Below are 23,359 nucleotides of genomic sequence, written 5' to 3' on the forward strand. Positions count from 1 at the left end.
TTTTGAATACCTCAAAATAGCAGTTATACGTGTTACAAAACCACGTAGCTGGTCGCATTTATTACGGAGCGAGCGAAGCGAGCGTAGTCTTTCCTTAGATTAACAGAAATTTCTGAGTATGAGCGGCCGGCCGGCCGGCCGGCCGGCCGGCCGGCCGGCCGTGCGGACGCTTTTGCGAGGCTTATATCTCAGCAACCACTTGACCGATTTACACGCGGTAAATTTTGTAGGGTAGCTTCATTCCTTCTACCAAGTATTGGACTATTCCCGATGCATGTGGATGACCCCTTATGCACGTGCCACGTGCAAAACGAAGAGGTGTCAGTTTTGTAATTGTTGCAATATCTCGGTAACTACTTGGCCGATTGCGCTGAAAGTTGGCATGTAGATAGGCACCCACTAGGCACTGCATATCCATGTGCCAGAGTTGGGGTGCTGCTGCACGTGCGCACGTGCAGGGGTCGTTTCCAGATCTCGAGAACGGCTGGACCGATGGCGCTCAAATTTGGTACACGATTAGGGACCAGTTAGTAGGGTGCCGTGCACAAGTCAGTTGGGACCCATTTTGCACGTGCGCACGTGCAGGGTGCCACTTCCAGATCTCGAGAACGGCTGGGCCGATTGTGCTCAAATTTGGCACATCGCTAGAAACCGGTCAGTAGGGTGCCGTGCACAAGTCAGTTGGAGGTACCCCCTCGAAATTTCGCACGTGCAAGACTCACCCCCTCGCTCGCTCCGTTAGTCGCCCCAAAAGGCGTTATACTGGTTTGTAAAATAATTTTATCAGAATGGCACATGGAGATGCATTATATGTACAACGGTGTTTTCGCAACAAGTTCGCACTAACTACGGCCGCAATAATTTAGTCGCTGTAACATTCCTTGCAATCAGCTGTTGGTGACGCTTCTGACGCATGTTTCCAGAAATGCGTGGTTCATTGGTGGTTAGTTGTTTTTTTTTTTTTTGCTGGGATTTTGCATGATTTTGATTTGTTTTATGTGTAGATCGACTGGATACTCATTATTCACCGTGTCACTATTTATTTTTAACTGGAAATCGCATATCTTTTTATATCAACATTCATTTTGATAACAATATCATTCCAGAAGCATAACATTGAGAGGGAGCCAGAGTGAAATTTTGATCCTCAGCCAATGCTGAAGGGTAAGGTGAGAGAAAGATTTTACTGAACTCTTTTCAGAAAGGAATTTCAAATGTATTGATGCATTATTCATTGTCCACTATCCAGTGTGCACTTCCTGAGGACTTAGCATAGCAATTTCAAGTTCTTATTATTTGTTTGGCTGTCTTTTTCTGCACAGCAATGAAGCAAGTAAGGTTTATATAGCTCTAGCATTGACCCAGATGTATTTTTTCTTGCAAAAGCAGGTTTTTAAAATTGCGGGTTTTTTGCGGGTTCGGCCCAGCCAAAATCAGCTTGCGGGTAGTTGTGGTTGGGCAAGGGGTAGCTGCGGGGCGGGGCGGGTAATGAAATTGCAAATTTTTGGCATCTCTAATTTGTTCCCCTAATTATGAATGAATTACTGCTTCGGTGCATGGAATATTCCAGCACGTTGTTCAAACAGTAAAATATACATCCGCTATTTCTGTTTATTTATAGTAGCTCGAAGACAAATGACGAAACATGGTTCTATTGACGGAGAACATTAACTCTGGCTACCACTAGTTCGACGCGCCAACTTGTCTAGGTCCGAGGCTGCTAGCTGCTCTGGTTACCTGTTTGATCTGGAGAAGGGTAGGTATCTGTGTTGAGTCGTTGACCACATGCAAAATCTACCTACCTATTTTCCCCACAATTGATAGGCTTGTTTAGCCCGATTGCCCGATTTTAGGCGCTCGAAAAATATAAGTCCTAGTTTTCTTCCAAACAGTTTCTGTGGACCTGAGCCCGTCTGTTTTTGGTCCTCTACTGGCTCTGTCTCTCTCGCGGCCGCGGAGTCGTGACCTCTCTCCCGGTGCACAGGGCCGTTGTCAGCGGTCGGCCGGGTCGTTTATACACTTCTCGGGTCGGGTCGTCCTCGACGCTGACTCCCGCCGTTGTTCGGCGGCGAACACGGCGAATTCGCTGCATTATGCATGTGATCTGCTCTCGCATTCACCTCCCGGCGTGGACGAGCGGCGCGGTGCGCCGTGCTGGCCAATGGCGGCCGGTGTGCGCCTTCTGCCCCTCCGTGTATGCCTTTCACTCCAAATCGGGAGGGGCCGGCTCACCACGGCACCTGTCCGCCTCATCAGTCATACAGCGGGTCCGTCCCGACCGGTACTGAGTGATTCTGATACCCGGCAGGCCTTGAGACGGCCGGTCAACAGAAGCTGCAGGCCGGGTTTGGTAGTGTTGCGACACTGTCGTCCGCTGCACCATTAATATCACCGGTCCACTGCACGGCGACAGAAAAACTCGCCAGGTACGATACACTGATACGGCTCGGCCTGCTGTCGTTTGGAATACATATTGATCCAGGGCGTGTTGGGACCTGGATGGCCCTGATTCTTATACACGCTCTGCTGAACCTCAGCCAGTCACCGGCGCCGGCGGCAGCACGGGCAGCACTCACTGCCTTTGTGACGTCACTGGAGAAGCTGTGACGTCACCGGTAGCCGGGGCACCCGGTCGTGGGAGCCGCCCCGCGCCGCTGACCAGGTCAGCTGGTGTGTGCCAGTGGCGTAATGAGTCACACGCCGCGAGTACCGAGTACCGACCGGCTGGGCGCCGACCCGGTTCACGGCTCCCCGGGCCGGCCGCCGCCCCTGAACTGTTACTACCCTGCCGAGACGCGGATGGCCGACTTATGGCACGAACAGGAGGTGGAGAGAGAGGATGGAGTGAGAGAGGGGGAAGAGAAGTAATGAGCAGAGAGCAGGGTTTGACCGAACGGTGACCCGGTAGAGAGGTTTCGCAATTATGGAGCATGAAGCACAGGGCAAGTGAGTAGTGACTCAGATGCCGTCCGGGAGGCCGAGGTTATCCTGCGCGGATTGACCGTGCTATGCCGGTTAATTTTGCAGTGCAGCAGTAGCCTCCAGTTCCAAGCCGCTCTTCAGGGCCTCGTTCCATAAAGCGAGTCCGTAACTTACGCCGGTTTTTGGCAGTGTCCTGAAATTGATTTTTAGGAGAGTGTGATTGAAGCCGCAAGGACGTCAGTATTTCAAAAGGACGTCGATATCGGTGCGGAGCCTCAGCCACTGAAGATCCCTTAAATCTCTTAAAATTAGCGATTTTCACTAGCAATTTTGACTAATAGCATCTGAAGGCACCTCAAAGGATCATATATAAACACAAAGTAATGCCAGTTTACCCCTAGTACAATATAAATTTCAATCATTCACCACAAACACCAAAACAACACTTTGAAGATGTCTAGTTCTTGTCCATGATCGTACACAAGTCAATAACAAATATGCTTCAACAAAAATCAGCCCAAGAGCCAGCGGCTATCACTAAATATTGACGTCATAAGAGGGATATTATATCGAGCAAGAGGAGTGACGTAAAAAAGCAGACGTCCAAACAAAGAGGTGGAAAACAGTTAGGAATATTAATTTCCATAGCTTCCTGTTATGAAACTCAATTAAGAAAACTCCAAGGTAGACGCTGAATTTTTCTTGGCTGGAAAAAATGTGAAATCATTGTGCACTTTTCAGTTTTGTACCGACGTCGATTTAATGGGAATGACAAGGTCAATCGACGTCCCCAACATAACGTGTATTTTTAAGCCAAGGACGACATACTTTAATTAAAACTGTTGAAATTCGGTAACTTTATTTTAATTCAAATAAATAAACACAAACTTTTTCCCCAACCACAATCAACATATGCAAAATTAACTACTTTTGAAGGGTAGGTTCAAGGGGCAGCGCTACCCCGTTACTGTGACCTTCTGAGGGGAAAAAATAATTAAATATGTTACAGTGATTTGATACAAAAGGTATGTTGTGTGCTTATAGATAAATGTCGAAGTAATATATTCGCATGATTCATTTTTATCTATACACTGCACAGTTACTAAAACTGAAAAGTGGAAAACGACGTCCTCAGATCCCTCTATTCCAACGTCTTTTCTCCTTCATATGGCAGCTATTACCTTCACATGATAAAGGAAAAAAAACTATACATATCTGACGCACAGAAAACGAAAATAAAACCGCGTTGTTTACTGTTGGGCAGTTGGCCAGCGGTCTATGGCCTTGCCAGCGGTGTAGGAAACGGGAGTTGAGTATGTGGGTTTGTGAGGCCTTGGGATATATTTATTATCATTTTGCATAGCTGTGTTTTTAGGCCACAGAGGTGATATTTCTTTTTGTTAGTTTGCTTTTAGTGTTCGATATACCTGTCGACTTTTATCTGTCAGGGACGTCGTTTGGTTTTCCGGGACGTCGCAAAGAGAATCTGTTCGGGTGTGGGTTTCCACCCAAATTCACGAAAATCAGGACACTGGTTTTTGGTCTTGTATTGAAAGTGCATGTGAAGCGATGACGATAGTTTGGATAGAAGGGAGAAGGGGAAATAGATTTATCGCTTCACATTCGCTTGGAATACAAGCCCAAAAACTGGCGTAAGTTACGGACTCACTTTATGAAACGAGGCTCTGGTCCCCACCTACCCATCCTATCTCTGACTTCACTATCCACCCCGTCCTGACAGTGATAAGGCCTTTGGCCGGCCGTCTAGCCAATCAGACGTGTCACGCGCTCCACCGCCTGTGCCACCCCGTGACAGACTGTCTCAGCCTGTGTCAACCTTTGTCAGCCTGTGTCAGTGTCGTGTCAGCTCCCCTGCGGTGTCCCGCGGCGTGGTGGTGTCGTGTCACACCCGGACCGAAGTGGGTCAGCCGGCGCCGCTCTTACGATGACCTCTCGTGATGACCTATAGCGGCTCGGCACCCATGACCGGCACACCCTGCCATCAAGCTCTCCCGTGTGACAGCGACTGGCCGCGAATGACACGGCACGGGGTGGTGGGTGGTAGGCTGGGGCGGTGGGCTCATGGGCGATGGGCGGTAGGTGAAGGGCTGGGGCGGTGGGCAGCGGTAGACACTGGGCGGCGGGCGGTGGGCGGGTGCGGCGGCTACGCCCCGGAGAAAGTGGTCACCGTTTTGGACGCGTTTCACCGTGGCGATCCAATCGACCGTTTGTTTATCTGGTTTTCACTCGGGCCACTCGGGTCGAGAGACGCTCGCCGGGCGTTCGGCCCCAGGCAGAGGCGATATGATGAATGACTGGCTGGTCCGCGTGGGCGCCTAGCGAGAGGAGAGCAGGGAAGCTCTGGGTCAGGGGATGGAGAAATGTTTAGATAGTTTCTACTGCAACGTGAACTGCTTGTGTGGCTTGCATTTTTTTTCTCGCAAATTATTCAACATTAGCCCTACCAGCTGGCAGTTTTTATCTAGTTTCTCTAGCAGGGTTGTCTTGTGTCTATGTAGGACATCCGCCGCTATGTGGGACGGTTTCCCACCATTGTGCTCCACGATCTGTTGTCTTCAGAAATACCTCAGCCTACTATTCTTTTGCGGCCACTAATTATTGGCTCCTCATATCCCATTATTATTTGCCCCGCGTATTGTCTGGCGCTGAAGGGCTCTCCAGCGGAGCGTTTGTGCTATCGATGGGGCTAAGGACCGGCAGGGGCGCCCTCTACCCCCCCCGAACCCCCCTGATCCGTTACAGAACGTGACGTGACGGCACGTCCTCAGAGCCGCTGTCACCGTCACAATGTCACACAGAGCCGTCACGTTCAAGGCCGAACATTGGACGTGATTTTCGGGCAGAGTTACATATACCTGCACATACATTCAGTCTGCTTTCCTGTATCCCCCGGAGAGCAGGTTTCAGTGGAAACCCATGATTTGACGTCTGAATAGGTCTATGAGCTTGTGTGCACCACGTAGAGTGCCGTGGCACGGGCACAGCATGGTTGCTGTCTAGTGTCTACGTCACCTGTGTTCAATATACTCGTATTTATGTGTCGTTAGTCTAGAAAAAGGTGCCCACTTGCATAGCATTTCAGCAATCAAAGGAAAATTGGAGAGTGTTAACAAGACGGAACAGTGTCATGAATATCTTGGCCTCCAACCAATATGCATGTGTATCAACTCAGCGGGTTACACTGTCCGACGTTATAACTGCCTCGTCAGGGGAAGTTTTCTTAGGCCTTGTTCCGATCATGTGCTGATGCTCATCTGATGTTTTCTTTATTCAAACGGGTGTTTTTGTGTGTCTCTTGTATTGCTTATTGTCTGTGTGGTGCCTGTGGCGCTATTTCGATTTCAGTTTTATTTGATTAATTTCCTCAATCGTCGTTCACTTTAGTTTATTTCATTTTCTGACGTTCCCCGTCTGTTTTTCAGTTCAACTTTGTCGGCCGGATTCTGGGCCCCCGCGGCATGACGGCCAAACAACTCGAACAGGAAACCGGCTGTAAAATCATGGTCCGCGGACGGGGCTCCATGAGGGATAAGAAAAAGGTCAGTATCCGTGTTGGAAACGGTGGCAAACCCTAACAGCCTGCAATTGCATTGAACCTGAATGAGGCGTGTTGTGTGGTTTCTAGAGAAATGTGGCGTATGCATCTGAAGTGGATTATAAGCTGTTCGAATGCTGCTTTGTGCTGATTAACTGCGCATAACGGACAAGAGAAACAAAAACTAGAAGGGGATGGGGACGAGACATGAGACAGAAGACAGTATATTTATGTACTTGGACTATTTACGATCTAAGGGGTAAGTCTCCTTCCATTGAAGCTGGACCAGACGATCGACGTATACTAGTATAGCTTAGTCAGACAGAAACCGCAGCCGCCCAGCCCAGCGCGATCTTCCATCGTCTCCGAAACAGCACAGCGCCGCCTGAGCTGCCTGAGGTAACCGAGGCTACCGAGATGGCACAGGCACAGACAGCGGCAGGCGACAGTCGCCGCCGGTCGGGCCAAACACAGTATATTTGATTGTGAACATTTGAACATGAAAATCCTCACTTTTCTTCAAACAATTCATACAGATGGATAGCTAGCGAGGTCTTATCCGGGGCTTCGCGATATCTGTATGGCTTCAGGATCTGCGCATTGCCTTCGATCTGCACCCTTGATCGAATGATCGCTGTGATTTGCCTGCCGCTGGTATGATGAAAGCAATACTGGCCGGCGGCGGGTCAGGCGTGATCGGCACCCTTGCACGGTCCACGTGCACACTGCACACCTGCGCCGGCGTGCACGGAGAGGCCGGCCTTCCGTCTCGGGGTCACTGCTCCGCGCGGACGTGAGGGCGCGTGCCGCCGCTGCGGGCCGGCACCCTGTCCTACAGCCGCGGCGCGACCCGGGCGGCGTTTGACCTCTCGGCGGCCGGCGCCGGCGCCGGGTGACGCGTCGCGGCGGGGTGCCGCGTCGGCTGAGGAGAGGAGAGAGGGTGAGAGGAGGAGGTACTACCGCTGCCCCGCGTCCGCCGCGGCGGGCAGAGCGCGGCGGCGTCGGCGGCCTCCGTTCAGAGGGTAGGATTGGCGTTTAGCTGAATCAGCTTCTGGGTCACAATGGTCGGCTCAGAGGCGGTGCTGGCGTGTGGTCCTACCCTCAGTTCTGTAGAAACCAGCCTGTCCACGCGGCAGGCCGTGCCGGCACTGCCTCTGTGCCGCCAGTCAGGTCACCGATGGCTCTGCGCTGTCTGCCTGTTGCCGTGGCCGACACAAGTATCACTCAGCGGGACAGCGTCGTCCCCGCACCGTCTCTGTTGACCGCTCAGTGACCTGCGGTGGTAACCTCTGCCCGTCGGAGCGCACCGCTGCAGTCCGCACAGTGCCGAGATGGGCGCCCTCGGGCTGGAGACCGGTGGGAGCCGCTGGGCTCGGCCGGATGTGCCGCTAACGGTCACAGAATGCGGTGGGCGGGGTCGTGAATTCCGCGGTGATGAGTCGTCAGCCACTTTGTTGATCGTTTATATGACCGTCTATATGATCGTCTATATGATTTGAAATTAATCGCTTTTCATTATTTTTTTTCTTTAGCTTGATGTAAGATGGCTTCCATTGTGTTAGTAAATTGTATTGTTTTTCGCAAAATGGCCATACCTAGTATACAACGTTGTGGTAAGCCCCTTTTGTGTAATTGCTCAACTTGTTTCAGAATTACGTAAGCTACCCCTCCCCTGCTGACCGGTTATTAGTTCTACCTGCGATGTCAGGGAGCCGCCAATGTGGCCATATGGAGGTTACGTCGCCGCTCGCCTTCCATCCTTTCCGGTCCGTTTTTATATGTCCGCGACGTTTTTACGTAACTATGAAGCCCGTGACAGTGTCTGCCCATTTAAACACGAAACATTTTGGGCTGCAGATCCGGTTAACAGCTAGTTTTTATTCCGAATATGGGTCGGCCTTGGAATTCCTTCACGCTATTGCTTACAGGTTTGATATGTGTTTCCGTTTTCATGCAATAAATCTTCTTAGATTGTTGCATGGTAGTTCACCGATACAGACAGATCGTCTCTCCATTTACTCCATTCCAGAATTGTAAATCGACATGTTCGTATCGTCTGTGCCGATCGCTGTCATCGGGAGCCATCCATCTAGCCGTCCGTGGCCGCTGCAATACATTCTGGTCGGAATCTATACGTTCCCCCGGGCCGGACGCCCCAAGGTCGGGTGATGGAGAGGGTGGTCCCGGTCCCTGCGGTCGCCTCCCACCTGCAACTGAGATCGAGATGAGACCAGACTGACCGGTGTGCTGTGTCAGCTCGACTCACCGCCTGTTTCACGGGGAGATGTTTTCTGTTTGGAAACAACGCTTCCTCGCTGAAGGGTCGAACTTTCTATCGTACCGGAATGTAGCAAATTCAATTATTCAATAGATAACCTGGTGACGGAAAACGAATCCGTGAAGCATCGGGAAAGTTCAGTAAATCGGCACAAGCCTGATAAGGTGCTTCATGGGGCCTTGTTGACGGTAGTGCGTCTGTTCAGACCCCCCCACCCCGTGCCAGCGTCCGATCGGTAGGCCTGTGCCCTGGTGTTGACGCCTCCTGGTGCGCAGTGCCGGATTTTGCCAGTCAGTAGCGTCTGTTCTTCTCCGGTCGACCGACCTTGAGCCGTCCTTCTCGGCTGTGGTGTACCGGCTACTGAACGGGGGGCAGTCGCTAAACGTCATCAGGTTTTGGAGTCAGACTCGCCGGCCGAAAAGGCTGGGCTGGGACTCGTTGAATAGTGGCGGGGATTCGCTAAGCGAGGAACGAAGGTGGCTGAGACTCACTAAACGGACCTAAGCAGCTGAGACTCGATGAATGAGAAGCCGTTGACCCGTTCAGCTTGTAAAGAGTAAAAAACTGAGACAACTGAGACCCGTTTGAGCTTAGTCTGCGAGTCTGCTGAACGGGGATAGATACTCGCTGAACGGAGAAGAGAAGCTGGGATCGCGCTGCCTGAGACCCGAATAGGGCGGCCCGCGCCACCCATGATCCCGCCCCCAGCCTATGACGTCTCGTGTGTGTGGGGCGGGAGAGGGCGAACTGTGGTTTCTGTCTCGAGGGCTCAGCGCCAGGCTTGCCTGACACGCTGAGCGGATCGGCCAGCCCGCTAAGTCCGGTCGGAGTGGAGGCAGTTTACGCTAAGCCGGCAGCTGATACGGCTTTGGTGGTGACCTCCACCCAGATATTTGCTGAGAAACAAAGTGCCAGCAGTTGGCTAGTCACATGGACTAAAGAAACATCAGGAGTCGGGCCAGTCCTCGCAGAGTGACTAGCAGGAACACCTCGAACGCTGGAGTTAGTACCCAGTACCCACCGATATTGGATTTGGACTGGAGTCTTCGTTTTCCACGTTTTAAATTTGAAATAGCATGGGTGCATTTCCCTTGCGATCATTGCATTAAGTTATGCATTCGCTAACGATGCCTGTTGACAGTTCGTCCCGGCTGTGAGATCAAAGCCATACCCTCGCAGGCATGGCGCCGTTAGTGGTCAGGAATTTCGTCTTAAGCGGCCGCACCGGAAGGATTGGTGCACCGTTGCCAACTCTAAGCAGTCCGGTAACTGGCTGACGCGTGTTCAACAGCCGTCAGCCGACGCCGGGCGACCGCCCCCCCCCCCCGTCGTGCTGCAACGCGGTGACCGCTCTATCCTGTCGGCTCACCTGGCAATTTGTCCCCACCGCGCCGTCCGCGGGACACTAGGGACGGAGAACGAGTCCAAGTCACCGAGACGGGCCTGACCGGCTCTCGAGCTCCCTCTCTGGCGTGTTCCCGCTAATGAGGGATCCCGGCCCGCCCCGTTTGGCAGTCTTCCACCGGTTTTGCCAGGCTCCACGGATGCACCACCCGTGGTTGCTTCGGAATGGATTTCTGAGCTGGTGTCGGTCAGCGTTTTTCAGTCGTTTTTGTTGTAGGTGATTAGTTTTGTAATCTCGTCTCGACATTCAGATTTTTCGTGCGGTGAACTGGGCCTTGGTGATGTTAATGTTTGATTCTCAATAACACGCCATGGTGCTTGTCATAATTTGTTGAAAGACCACAAGAGTGAAGAGCTAATTATATTATCAATGATCGGAGCAGTGCTCGGCTAAATTGAACGTATCACTGTATTTCCAATGTCCCTGGTCTCTGGTGGCTGGGACAGTGACCCAAACCGCAGCCGAACCCCGTGGGAGCGGTCATGAGGGAAGCCGGGACTGGATTCGCTAGATGCCGGGGCGACTGACAGCCAGGGACTGGTTGATAACGGCTCTGACATTCCAAGGGACTTGATTGGTGACACTGTTCATTGACTGACTCATGACTAGTAGGCATAGTCCTTACCCGAACTGTTGCGGCCTTACTTGCTGTTGACCTGACTCGTTGCCCGTGATCTGATGCTGACTTCCATTTATGCATGACGCGTTACAACTCATCATTCCGCTACTGCTTGTATCTACTCACCCACCCTTCTTCATTTTCTGGATTTTAATCAAGCCAGCTATGTTTGTGTGCTTTGGAGATACTTGACCAGTGTCATTTTAGTAGCATGTACATTTGTGGGCTGTGTCAAGATTACTTTGCTGTGTCGGGGCCAGGCAGATGTTTTATTTTATTGCCCTTCCCCTCATGTATTTCACTGTGACTCATTTTTATACTGCCATCCTCTCGATGTTTGTTTCCATTACTTATACTCGTGTTGTTGTTGTTGTCCCCTTGTTGTTGTCCTGCTGCTGTATGACTCGTTGTGCGTGATTAACCATTCCTACGGCTACCGGACACCGCTGGTCGTGATGTGATTGTAGCTGACGGTACCACCAGTTGTTAACCTGTGCTCTGTTCCGTTTCACGCACCCAGGAATTGATGATCAATAGGTAAGATCGGTTTTAATGACAACTAATTCATCTACTTGATTATTCAGCCCAATGGTTATTATGTTTGTGTGTATGTTGTTTGTCGAGTAATGTCCACTGAAACAGCTTTTGGTAGTCTTGATTAAATCGGAACGATGAATGCTCACATACATATCATCTCATTTGCTAGTAAATGTATGTTGCATGTATTTTTCTCTCGTGACTGCTTATGGTCAGAAAATATCACAAATTACCGTCCTCCATCCCTTTCCTCCCACAGTGAACCGTTTTTCCTGCACCGTCCGCCGAGATTCCTCTCCTGCTGGCTCCTGATCAGCCCCCGCCGCTCCTGATCACCCCGCGCCGCTCCTGATCAGTTGCGCGCCGCTCTGATCCCGTCTGGACCACCTCCGCTCTAACGAACCAGTGCAGCGGCCCGTTTCGCGGCCGGCCGGGCCACGGCACCGGCTGCCAGCTGGCGGAGTTTTGCCGCCGCTGGGAGGCCAGGAGGTGCGTTTTTCGCCGCCCACCACCGCCGGCGGCGGTTCCTCAGTCGCTCTATTTTAGGGCCGGGCTGGTCGGCCGATTTGCTGATTCGTTACCGAGCTGCGCACACGGCGGCAGGTTTCGAACGGTCTGTGGCGGGCGCGCAGAGCTGGTTTTTATGGATGGCCGCAGTGAGGCCGACGACAGCGATGGGGGTGGAAGGGGAGGTGGGGGCTGTTTGGCACGGATATTTTACCGATCTGGCCCAATCGGCTGGCACGCAAAACGGCAGAACTGGCCAGTGGCCCGGGCGGCCCGGTGCCCCTCCCCTCCTCTCCCCTCCTCTCTGCTCCTCTCTCGTTCACCTGCCGGTTACCTTTCCTGCCCCTCTCCGCGCCCGCCGCTGGCGAGGGTGGTGTTTTGGCCATCGTGGCTCACCTGACAAACCCCCGCATACCTCAGCATACCTTGGCATACCTGGGGCGAACTGTCACTGGGTAGAGCGTGCCACGTTGTCTGGGGCTCCCCTGTAGACGACGCCGGATTGTTTCGGCTCACTGGAGGGCTGTTTCGTGTTAACTGCAGGTGTTGTGATAGTAGTTGGAGCGCTGAATCCGCCCGCAGCGACCGGCCAGGAATTTTTGGAACCAGTCCGCCGGCTAATTTTGGACGTTTTCCCTCCGATCAGTCTTCCTAAAAACAGCTCCCTCATTAGAGAGCCGCCAAGTGATCGAAGCGTTCGTCAGTTCCCCTCTAAATCGATAAATCAACAGATCGAAATTCGTCTCTTCGCCGTATGGAGACACGGAGTGGGTTTGGTACTGCGCCAGTGTCATAAATAATACCTGACTTGGTTACATTCAATTAGTGCGCCCGTCCTGTGGAGATGACACTCAATTCGCCTGTGGTCGGCCGCGCCGGTCACCGACCGCTGACGGCGGCCATATTAAATCGGCCGTGACGGATGCCGTGGCGCCGTGAGCGATGACCTGCCCTGACCCGTCTCCAGCGAGGTTCTGTGGACCCACGTCAGTCGAGCGTTGCTGCAGAGCTGGGCCGCCGCCAACACCGCGCCTGCGGCCCGGCGCTGCCGCCACACGGCCGAATCAACTTCAAACGAAATTAGCGATCGGCGGCCGACGGTTTGGACACGCTCCGATGTGACGTGCAATTTGCCGTATCGTATCAGCGCGCGCCGGATCTGGCCGTGTAGAGGGCCGTGTCGGTGGCTTGGGAGCTCGGCGGGCCGGCCTCTAACCCCGAGTCGGCATCAAACGGGGTCGTGTGTTGGACACGCGCCCGTCTCGGTCGGTAGATGCGATCTCCGGGCCCAGCGATCTTCCGATTCGCCCCAGAATACCGAGATGCCTTAGTGATAGGGTAGATATGACAGATCTTGATGGAGATCGAGGCAGTCCCGAGCAGCCCGCGCTGGCTGCTGTCGACGCCCAGCGATGCGAGTCATCTTTGGCAGGTGGCTGATGAAAATCGACGCCTGTGATTAAAGCTCAGCTATTTACAGTGCAGTCCTGAAAATTATGACACCCCGTGTCTAGCGACATTCACATCATTTTTATATTAAAGATTGAAATGTCAATGTCTCTAAACTGGAGCATTCATTATACACCCCGGGCGGTTTTATTTGGATCTATGCACCATACTATGTCACCGATGCGTCTCTTTCTTCCTACTCCCACTGCAGCCAGGGCAGATGTGTGATATTCCCCCTTCCCCCTCTGAAATGTCCGTCGGCGGTGAGCGCTGACCGGCCCGGGCCGAGTTACGACCGTTAGTGTTGGCGCCGGGACCGCCGTCCACCGGTGGTCCCACGGTGTCAGGTCACTGAGGGCAGCGGTGACGGCCCCGCCGGCCGATATGACACGGTGTGAGGGATGGCCCGTCCACCCGTCCGCGTTACTTGCTTCAGAGCTCCCTGGACGCCAAAAATGCGGTCATTTTGAGCCAGTTGGTTGTTCTTGAAGGAGCGGTAAAAATAATCGTCTGTTTTAGCCATGTTTGATGACTTGAGAGGTGTGATCCGTTCGTCACCTGGTCTGCCCTATTGTGAAGTCTTGTTCTGACCCCCTCCCTTTTCACCGTCCACAGGAAGAGATGAACAGGGGTAAACAGAACTGGGAACACCTCAGTGACGACTTGCACGTGCTCATTACCTGTGAGGACTCTGAGAACCGCGCCAAGGCCAAGATTCAGCGGGCCGTCGAAGAGATCAAGAAACTCTTAGTGCCATCGGTAAGGAACCAACTCAAGGCCTTGACTGAGTGGGTGGGCACTGGGCATTACAGGACATGCATGATTCCACATTTATTTGGTTGAATATCGGATATCGATAATGATTAATGTTAGATCAGCAGGAGGACACATTCGATGGTATTTCTACATGCGTCGTAATCTTCCGAGCGGACTGTCCCGTATTTTTTCTCTTTTTTTTTTTACATGCAGAGTCCATAGACCCTGATTGATTTTAATGTGTCACGCTGGACTAGCCCCACTGCCCCTGACTCCACGCACCAGCAGCTGTGGCCGCGTGGCACGTCCTGTTTGTCAGTGTGTTGTCCCTCCTCGCCTCCCTCGAGTGTGGGTCTGCGACCGGTGCTCGCGCCCATCTCCACGGAGGCGGCTGCGCCATTAGCGCAGTCACCGCCGCCGCCACCTCCATCTCAGCTACTGACCGTGCTGACGACTCTGCGCCGTCAGACGCGGCCGGCGCCGGCGCACCGTCCCCCATGACCCCAACGTCTCTCGTCCCTCACACCCTCTCTGGTATGGGTGCGTATTATTTAGGCCAGGGTTCATAATGTCCAGGGCACAATGTGTCCAGTGCTCGAATTGGCCAGTGCCTTGAATTGGCCAGTGTTCACATTGTCCAGGGATTACATGGTCCAGAAGTGGCCAACTGGCTGCAGATAGGGTAAATTCAAAGAGGCCAGGGTTCATAATGTCCAGGGCACGATGTGTCCAGTGTTCAAAATGGCCAGGGTTCATAATGTCCAGGGCACGATGTGTCCAGTGTTCGAAATGGCCAGGGTTCATAATGTCCAGGGCACGATGTGTCCAGTGTTCAATATGGCCAGTGCCTTGAATGGGCCAGAGTTCATAGTGTCCAGGGATTACATAGTCAACCCAACCCAACCCAACCCAACCCAACCCAACCCAACCCAACCCAACCCAACCCAACCCAACCTAACCTAACCTAACCTAACCTAACCTAACCTAACCTAACCTAACCTAAGGTAATGATGTTTGCCTACCAGGGAAAAGGAAATAGTTTCTCGCATGAATAGATTGCAAGCAATAGTAAATCAAATATTTTTAGGTTAAGTGGTTATGCATCAGGCTTCAGGCCTTCGGCCTGAAGCCAGATACATAACCACTTAACCTAAAAATATTTGATTTACTATTGCCTGTAATCTCTCCTAAGGCATTGCCTTCGGCACTGCACTGCTTTGCATTGAGCTGATTCCGTGTTTTTTACATAATGACGTCACTTTCAGTGACTATGTAATCCCTGGACATTATGAACTCTGGCCCATTCAAGGCACTGGCCATTTTGAACACTGGACACATCGTGCCCTGGACATTATGAACCCTGGCCATTTCGAATACTGGACACATCGTGCCCTGGACATTATGAACCCTGGCCATTTTGAACACTGGACACATCGTGCCCTGGACATTATGAACCCTGGCCTCTTTGAATATACCCTATCTGCAGCCAGTTGGCCACATTTGGACCATGCAATCCCTGGACATTATGAACTCTGGCCCATTCAAGGCACTGGCCATTTTGACACTGGGCATAGCGTACCCTGGACATTATGAACCCTGGCCAGAATGAATGCTCCCCTCTGGTATCACCCCGGTCCGCTCCGTCGCCTCCCCTTACCCCGCTGATGTGCTCGAGAGGGGCCGATCTCCGTGCTAAACCCGTATCATCTGGCGGTGTTGACCAGCTGGGAAGCAAGGGAACATCACGGGAGGTACCGAGGGCAGCTCAGATCCATCACTGGGCCGGGCAGTGGGCAGTGTATCTTGGGACGACAGATCATGACCTTCGCAAACATCCTTCGACCTTAGGCGACCTTCTTCGACCTTGGTAACCTGTAGGGGAAGGTGGGGTAAGACGGCCCAGCGGGGCAAGACGGACCACCAGCCCTCCCGGCTGAACCGCTGCTGGTATCTACTGCTTAATGCACTCACTATGTTTGTTTTCCTTCGTAACAATGGCCACCTTGAGCTCATGCTGCTAGGATGCATAGCTTTTGAGTTATTGAGAAAAATGTTGTTTTTCGTCAAACCGATCTAATATAAGAGGTCTACGGGTGATTCAATTACGGCGCCTTTCTTGCATGATTAGTTTCTATTTTGCACTTAACTGTGAAGAACAAAGTTATAAACTTAGTTATAGTCACACTTTAGGAAAGGCAAGGTTTTGCATGGAGGCAAGGTTTTGCAATGTTGGGCTATTTGACATAATATACGTCATAATAATGACAGAATTTAGATTTGGGGCAAGACGGACCACTGTGGTCCATCTTACCCTGTGGTGGTCCATTGTACCCTGCATATGGAAAGTTCTTTTCCAAAGCATTGACACAAGTTTAAGTAAGCTAATTTTTCAGGAAGGAGTCTTTGTTGCATGTGAGCCATGCATGCAAGTGCTCAGTTAGCATGCATTCATGCCAAACGACAATCAACACACATGTTCCCAGCTTTTAGCTGCACTTCCATCACACATGAGTAAAGAATAAAGGCTCATTTTGTTATTTTACCATTCTGGTTACTTTTTCTTACAAGAGTACAGAGCAGAAGTGTAACACACATGAACGGATAGCAGGCACTGCTGGGTGGTCCGTCTTACCCCACGTTTTTTCTTGTCTGAGTTTTTGACATGTCCCTCTTTAAGAGCATCCACCACCTAGATGTCTTTAATTTGAAATTTAGTCTTTACACATATCAACAGAGGAAGGATTGAGCATTCCGAAGACTATAAATAATATGAATTACGAGAGCAGTGTAGCAAGATATGCGGCCTCAAACCTTAGCTGGTCCGTCTTACCCCACCTTCCCCTATTCTATGCTGACGGCTGACCTCTGATTACCTGGTCCCGGCGGTGGACGGTTCAGCGTGACACGCTGTCCTGCGGTCGGCGACCGGCCGTTTCAGTATGCGCGGCTCGTCTGTCGGTGTTACTGCCGTGCGCCGCGCGGTCCCAGCCGCCCGCTGCGGGCTGTCAGTTTGCCGCAGAGAGGTGAACGGTCACTCAACCCTTCTTGGTGTTTGCTTGCCAAAGGAAGATTTTGCTGCTCACTGATGTCTGATACTGAAGCAGAGTGCATCCACTAGTTTCCCATAACAATGGTAGAAAGGATGGCGAAACCGTTCTTTGGAGGCACCTGAAAAACCGCCCGGTGGGGGCGCCTCAAGCCTGGAATGTCAGCGTCGGTAGCTCGCGCAGAGGTGCGCCGAAGAAAAGTGCCCGTCATTCCGCTAACGAAGTTGATGGCGTTCCGTTTCTGGTGGCCCTCCGGCGGCAGTGAACGGACGGTGAGGCAGGTCACGGACGGGAGTGGCACGAGCGGGGAGAACGGCCGCCTGAAGTATGGGGTAGGGAACAGAGGGTAGGACTGAGGTGTGGAATGGGGGCTGAGGTGTGGGAGAGCAAAGCTGGAAACGACTGAGGACGGAGGAAGTGCTTCAGACTGTCCCAATGAGGGATGGCGGGGAATGGAAAAGTCGAATGCGAGATTGGCTACACCAGCCTTTTTTGGGGCGGATGGGAAGACGGTCGGGTTCAGAAGGAAAGCAACTGCGGACTGGTGCTGAACCATGAGGTGGGTAGATGAGTTAGTTGTGGGGAGCCAGACGGTGGTCCGGAGAGCCAGCCAGCCAGATGGACGGACGGCGGACAGTGTGACGCCAGGAGGGCCGTAAATTCGCCGGCCGGCTGAGCAGCTGGGACGGCGCCCTTCTGACCACACACTGCCACACGTTGGCTCCAGATGTGGCCACGTCTGCAGACGGGGTGGCCTGTCCGCGTGCACCGGCCAAACGCAGCGCGCCGCACGTGTCCAACGGACGCTCCGGGAGGGAGGAGAGGCGTTGCGCCACGGAGTCCGGCGTGCCGTGTCCGGCCGTTCACTGTGGACCGTTCTTCTCTGCGAGTTACGAACGGCTTTCGTAGGAACTACAAGGCTCGCCATTTTACCCTGGGCGGTGCATATGCGTTTAGCTAGAGCGACGTAGCTGAAACTGCTCAAAGACTGGTGATGTTCCCACAGCTCTTCAGGGTGGCTGGGGCGATTGGGAAAGGGTCGTTCTAGCCTGCAGTGCACCTTTCGCGCACAAGTGCCTTTAAAATGTTATCGCCGATCATCACGATCACCGGTTACCCCACACCGCTCGGAGTTATGCGTGACCTGGCGGCGGGGTCGGGCCGTTCTTTAAAAAGCTGCGGCGGATTCACGGCGGCCCGTTTTTGAGGCGGCCGCCGCCGCTCGGGTGCTGACGTTGGCGACGCGCCCGGCCGTCCATCAGCTGCCGCTGGTCGGATGGACACGCCGCCGCCCCAAATCGGCGACCGCCCTCCGCCGACCACTGACGGGTCACAGCTCGACCGGCCGCCGCGGGAGGGGCCGCATCTAGTGATGTCAATTTCAGAAATTTTGAAAACCAATACCAAACCGATACCGACCAAAACCACTGAGAATATACCAAAACCGAACCGATTTTTAGAAATAGGGGGGAAATACCGACTAGATACTGAATTCAGAAAATCAGTAAAAAAAAACGCTTCAAACTTTCTCAAGACATAGTTATGATAAGCATTGAAAGGTAATACTTTAAAATAAGGCAACAAAAAAAGGAATATCTAAATAATTTGCATTGAAAGAAAAACACATTTATAACTGCATTGTGTAACTATAAACAAATATTGAGGTCTGTTAACAAATATTGAGTCAATATTGAGGCCATGCCTGAACCATCCAAGGCGAACCATCAAACGTTTCAATTCAAGTCATTCAATTCGAGTCCGGTCAAGGCAGGGTTAAGTGTGTTATCATGATCCAAAAATGGTGACCCTATTGACAATGATGGGCTATACCATTAATGTAAACAAAATCCATGATACCCCTAGAGTTCAACCCAAGTAGCGATGGTGACGATACTGACGCAGCCAATTTTTCTTCATTAACAAATGTTTAACACAACAAAATTTGCTAAATAATTACTTACGAGGTACACTGATAGATAGCAGACACCACTGTAATGATATCGCGATGAAAGCTTAGTAAAATGTCCATAATGTTACGGAAGCATTGACACATGTCACGTGTCATCTCTTACACAATGGCGGCGGCCATTTGCAATTTGCATGGCACAGAGCTGTATAGAAGAAAGTTTTTTCTTTTTTGCCTTAGAAAACTTAAGTCAAAAATTCTATGTATTTGTTTTTGGAATCTTTAAATTATTTCAAGAAAGATTTAAGGCTGCTATTGCTGAAAAATGAAGAACAAGAAAAACAAAGTTTTTCAATTATTTTCAATTCAAAAACTAAAGTTTTTGTGCTAAATCAGTATTTGGCGCAGCTGCGACATTAAATTTTTTTTTGACTAAATGTGTTCAATTTTGAAACAGCTGTGCGCGAATCAAGCCAAAAACCAATCATATTTTAGGAATGCTTTTGATTACATTGCTAGCGATCTCTATCTGTTGAGGAGAGCAGGAAAGTGAACACTAATTAAAGAAAATAAATTATCCACAGGATCGCTCAGTCCAGTTTGAAATTGAGGGAAGTTGAGGATTTGTGAGGTGATGAAGTGATAAATGCTGCCCTTAATATTAGATGATAATGGTGAAGCTAGTGCTGTATAAAACAGGGTTTTGGATAATGTACTTGCATTGCAGTGAAATGTAGAGCAAGACAGGGTCAAGATCAATCACAGACTCCTCAAAACAAAGTCAAATTTGTTGCTGATAAATGCTTTGGAAATTTTTAGTAAGATAGTTAAAGTATGTTTTCCAGCATACAGTAAGTTAAACATTAATACATGATTTTGTTTTCCACATTAGCTTTCTTTGTAAGATAATTATTCTCATGGTATTGGAGTAAGCTAGCACTGATAAGTTGCCATTTAACATTGGTAGACTTGTGTGTTTGATATTACTGCTAACATGTTTGCCCATTTGTTAGGACATCATGCTTTGGGAGAAATGTGTCATGATTGCCATTTTTCTTCATCCAATACCATTTAGCAAATCAAATTTGAGTTCAGAAGGTTTATCAAAAATGCTTCAAATCTTTTATGGTAGTAGTTGATTTTCATAATACCGACAAAATACCAAATGCTTTTGGTATATAATACCGAATACCGAATCGGTATTGGTTCGGTATCGGTATACCGAAATTTTGGTAACCGATTGACACCACTAGCCGCATCCGACAGACCAGCCCCGCTGAGTAAACACCGCACCGGTCCTGAGATATCGGCAGACAGACAGACCGTGGACGGGGACAGGCGAACCATAGACAGACCCTGCTGGCTCGGGAGACCTCTCTGGGTCTGCACCGGGCCCGGGCTGGGTATGACCGAGTGCCGAGATGGCGACCACAGACTGATCTGGATAACGGTATGGGTGTTTACCGTGACCCGAAGACCGAAAGCGGGCCCGGGGCTCCTGCCGGCACCGCCCAGCGCCCCAGCTATCGGGGTCAGCAGCACCCCGTCTGTGGGCCCGGGCCGGGCACCGGCCGACGGCACCTGACCACGGCTGCACACGGCTGACCACGGCTGCACAGGTATTCAGGGCTAGTCTGTGTCAGTGTGTTGGTTACTCTCGCTGTGTGGAGCTCCGGACTGACGTCTCCTGCCCTGCGCCGGGCCCGGCCGGCAGCCGCCGGGCGGTCGTGTTGTGCGCCGCGGCGCCGCGTCTCCCCTGCCGCGACATTCCTCCCTCCCTCCCTCCCTCTCCGGCGCGGGAGGGGAGGGGAGGTGCGCGCCGGCGTCTCCGTGCCTCTCCCCGGCGGCTGAGGAGGCATGGGACGCCGGCGCGCGGAAGGGTGCGACCGGCGCCGGCCGTTTGTTTACCGCTGACCGGCGCGCTGCGGGACTGTCCGCCCTGTGGTGTGGCCAGTACAGAGCGCTCCTGCGGCTCCCGCCGCTCATAGGAGGGCGGGACCGCACCAGATGACCCCTGCCCTAGCGGCGACTATATAGGACTATGTGCGTGCATTGTATATCGTATATGATCCGAGTGTAAGCGCTAGGCCTCGTTTTCACGAGCTCGACACCGCCGTTCTAACGAAGAGTGTTGGTCTATTTCAAACAACCTGCAGTTATCTGTCACATGGCTGGATCGTGGTATGGTGTAGTCGCTTGTGCGAACGACACCACAGCTGGAGTGTGTTCGGCCAGCGCTCGACTCTCACCGTGCTAACTTTTGACGACTGAAAAAGAAACTTTCGTGGGTGCAAATGACTGGTGCGACGTGCCCGTAGTGTAAACACACGAAGTTATTGATTGATGACGTTTAGATGACGGTGCTATAATCGCAGCCGTCTGATTCTGAGATTTTGGAGTGAATTTTTTTTTAAGCAAGCGCCGAATTTCTGCGTTATATCGCTGGTCCGCTAGCCTACATTTATTCCTGTAATTTCGCTGTGATTTATTAATACGAAAGAAAAGCAGACGACTGCTACGTACGCTTTTCGCGCTTCCTGTTCCAGCGTAACTTAAATAAACGACCACCCTGGTCTATCTCTTAATATGTGGAGGATTCGCTGTTCCTAGTGCTGCTCACGTATCATACAATCATGTTGGAAATTCTTTGAAACATCGGCGACAGCAGCGATGGCGTCTTCCAGCAGTCCGTCTGATGTAACACGGCCTGAGAGGCGGCGCCTGGGATTGGCCGCGATAGGGCCGTTTATGTATGCAGAAATCGCAGTGTTCGGGCGGCCTGCGGAGACCGGAGGGAGGGGTGGAGGGCGGGCCGTTCAGAGCAGAAATTGGAGAATATCGTGCGCCGCCGCCCATCTCCGGTCGATTTATATGGGTTAGTGAAATATCCACATGTGGTGTGACCTCGAATTTAAGGGCCGTTTGGTGTTTATCCCTCTTTCGTGTCCTGTAGTGATGCAGACTTTAAACCCATGAAGTAGGTTTTGATGAGAGTTAACGATAAGGTCATGCTTCTCACAGTCTGTATAATCGTAAGAGACCTGGCTGGCATGGAGCTCGAGCCTCGAATCTAGCCCTGCAGAGCCTGTGACTCTTGACTAAGTTCCTCGTACCTTGTCTGAATCTTACGGCCTCTCTCCCTCCCGGTGACCTCTTTCCCGCATTCTTCAATATCGCTTTCTATCGCTTGTTCTTGTTTCCGCTCTAGCTCGGACCCTCCCTTTCTCTTGTTTTTTTTTTTTTAGATAAAGGTATCAACTATACTCGGTGGCGATGACTGGCCTAACCCCTGTCTGACTCCCTGTCTGCCCCTCTATGGCTCCATGTCTAACTTCTTGTGTGACCCCCTGTCTAACAACCCCTGTCCGACTCCTTGTGTGACCCCTGTCTAACCCCTGTCTGACTCCCTTTTTGATTCCCTGTCTCCCTGTCTGACTCCCTGTTTGATTCCCTGTCTGACTCCCCGTCTACCCCTGTGTGCCCTCAGGCGGACGGTGAAGACGAGCTGAAGAAGCGGCAGCTGATGGAACTGGCCATCATCAACGGCACCTACCGGGACTCGAGCAGTGAGTGGGGTGCGCCGGGTGGCCGCTCTCCCCCGCGTCACTGCGCTGAATCGGGGCTGATAGAGCACTGGACTGTTGTGAGAAATGACGAACGGCACCGCTTTGGTTCTAAGTGGAGTTTATGTGATCAAAATGATAAATAGTGATTCTCGAAAGGCTTGTTGGTTTAGGTGATGCCGACCCACCGGGATCACTTACCTACGTGTTAGGGTGGAATTATCCAAACCTGAATACTCAAGGTTGGGATGATTTTGGGATTTTTAGGGGGAGGCGTCGTAAACTTCTCTTGAATTTGTATTATGCGAGATGGCGAGATCTCTAGAATTTGTCACAGCAGGCACCCTCATGAAGAACTTGAATGTTTCTAACTTTCTACACCTCATGTATCATCCCAGCGAGGCGGCCGTCCCCCGCACGTGCTGGCGGCCTCACCGTCTCCCCCTCCCCTCATTCCTCTGTCGGGAGCCCGGTCATCGCCTCCGACGGACACCTATGGCGACGCACACCTACCAGGCATCCATGGATCATTCAAATGTACCATGAGGCCCGGGAAATGCCACTGTCCTTCCACTGACGAAGAAAGATGAGGTTCCCCGTATGAGTGCCATGGATGGAGGCGTTGGCACTGCCACCTATCGGCAGAGGGATAACTTTTAGTTCATCCCAGCCGCTAAGTGACACCAGCTGTCTTTTCGCGGTACCGTCCTCACTAGGATAGCACTTCGACATGAGCTCTCCAGGGTGTTGTTATACCGAATCCCTCGAGTGCTCTCCTGACACCCGGCCGGCGGCTGAATTTAGCGCACATACC

At 51.7% G+C, this 23,359-nt stretch overlaps 1 protein-coding gene across 7 annotated transcripts in view; it reads left to right on the forward strand.

The window, feature by feature from the left end:
- The window catches only part of LOC122391134 (protein held out wings-like), a 37,732-nt gene that overhangs the window by 9,080 nt on the left and 5,293 nt on the right, over nt 1–23,359 (forward strand). For all 7 annotated transcript variants that reach the window (XM_043384804.1, XM_043384805.1, XM_043384800.1 and 4 more), the window contains exons 3-5: nt 6,366–6,482; nt 13,889–14,032; nt 22,470–22,548. In XM_043384804.1, the coding sequence (XP_043240739.1) occupies nt 6,366–6,482; nt 13,889–14,032; nt 22,470–22,548 (340 nt within the window). The remainder of the gene's footprint in view (nt 1–6,365; nt 6,483–13,888; nt 14,033–22,469; nt 22,549–23,359) is intronic.

This window comes from Amphibalanus amphitrite, unplaced genomic scaffold (genome assembly GCF_019059575.1).
Source record: "Amphibalanus amphitrite isolate SeventyFive unplaced genomic scaffold, NRLGWU_Aamphi_draft 000423F_arrow, whole genome shotgun sequence".
Taxonomy (NCBI): Eukaryota; Metazoa; Arthropoda; class Thecostraca; order Balanomorpha; family Balanidae; genus Amphibalanus; species Amphibalanus amphitrite.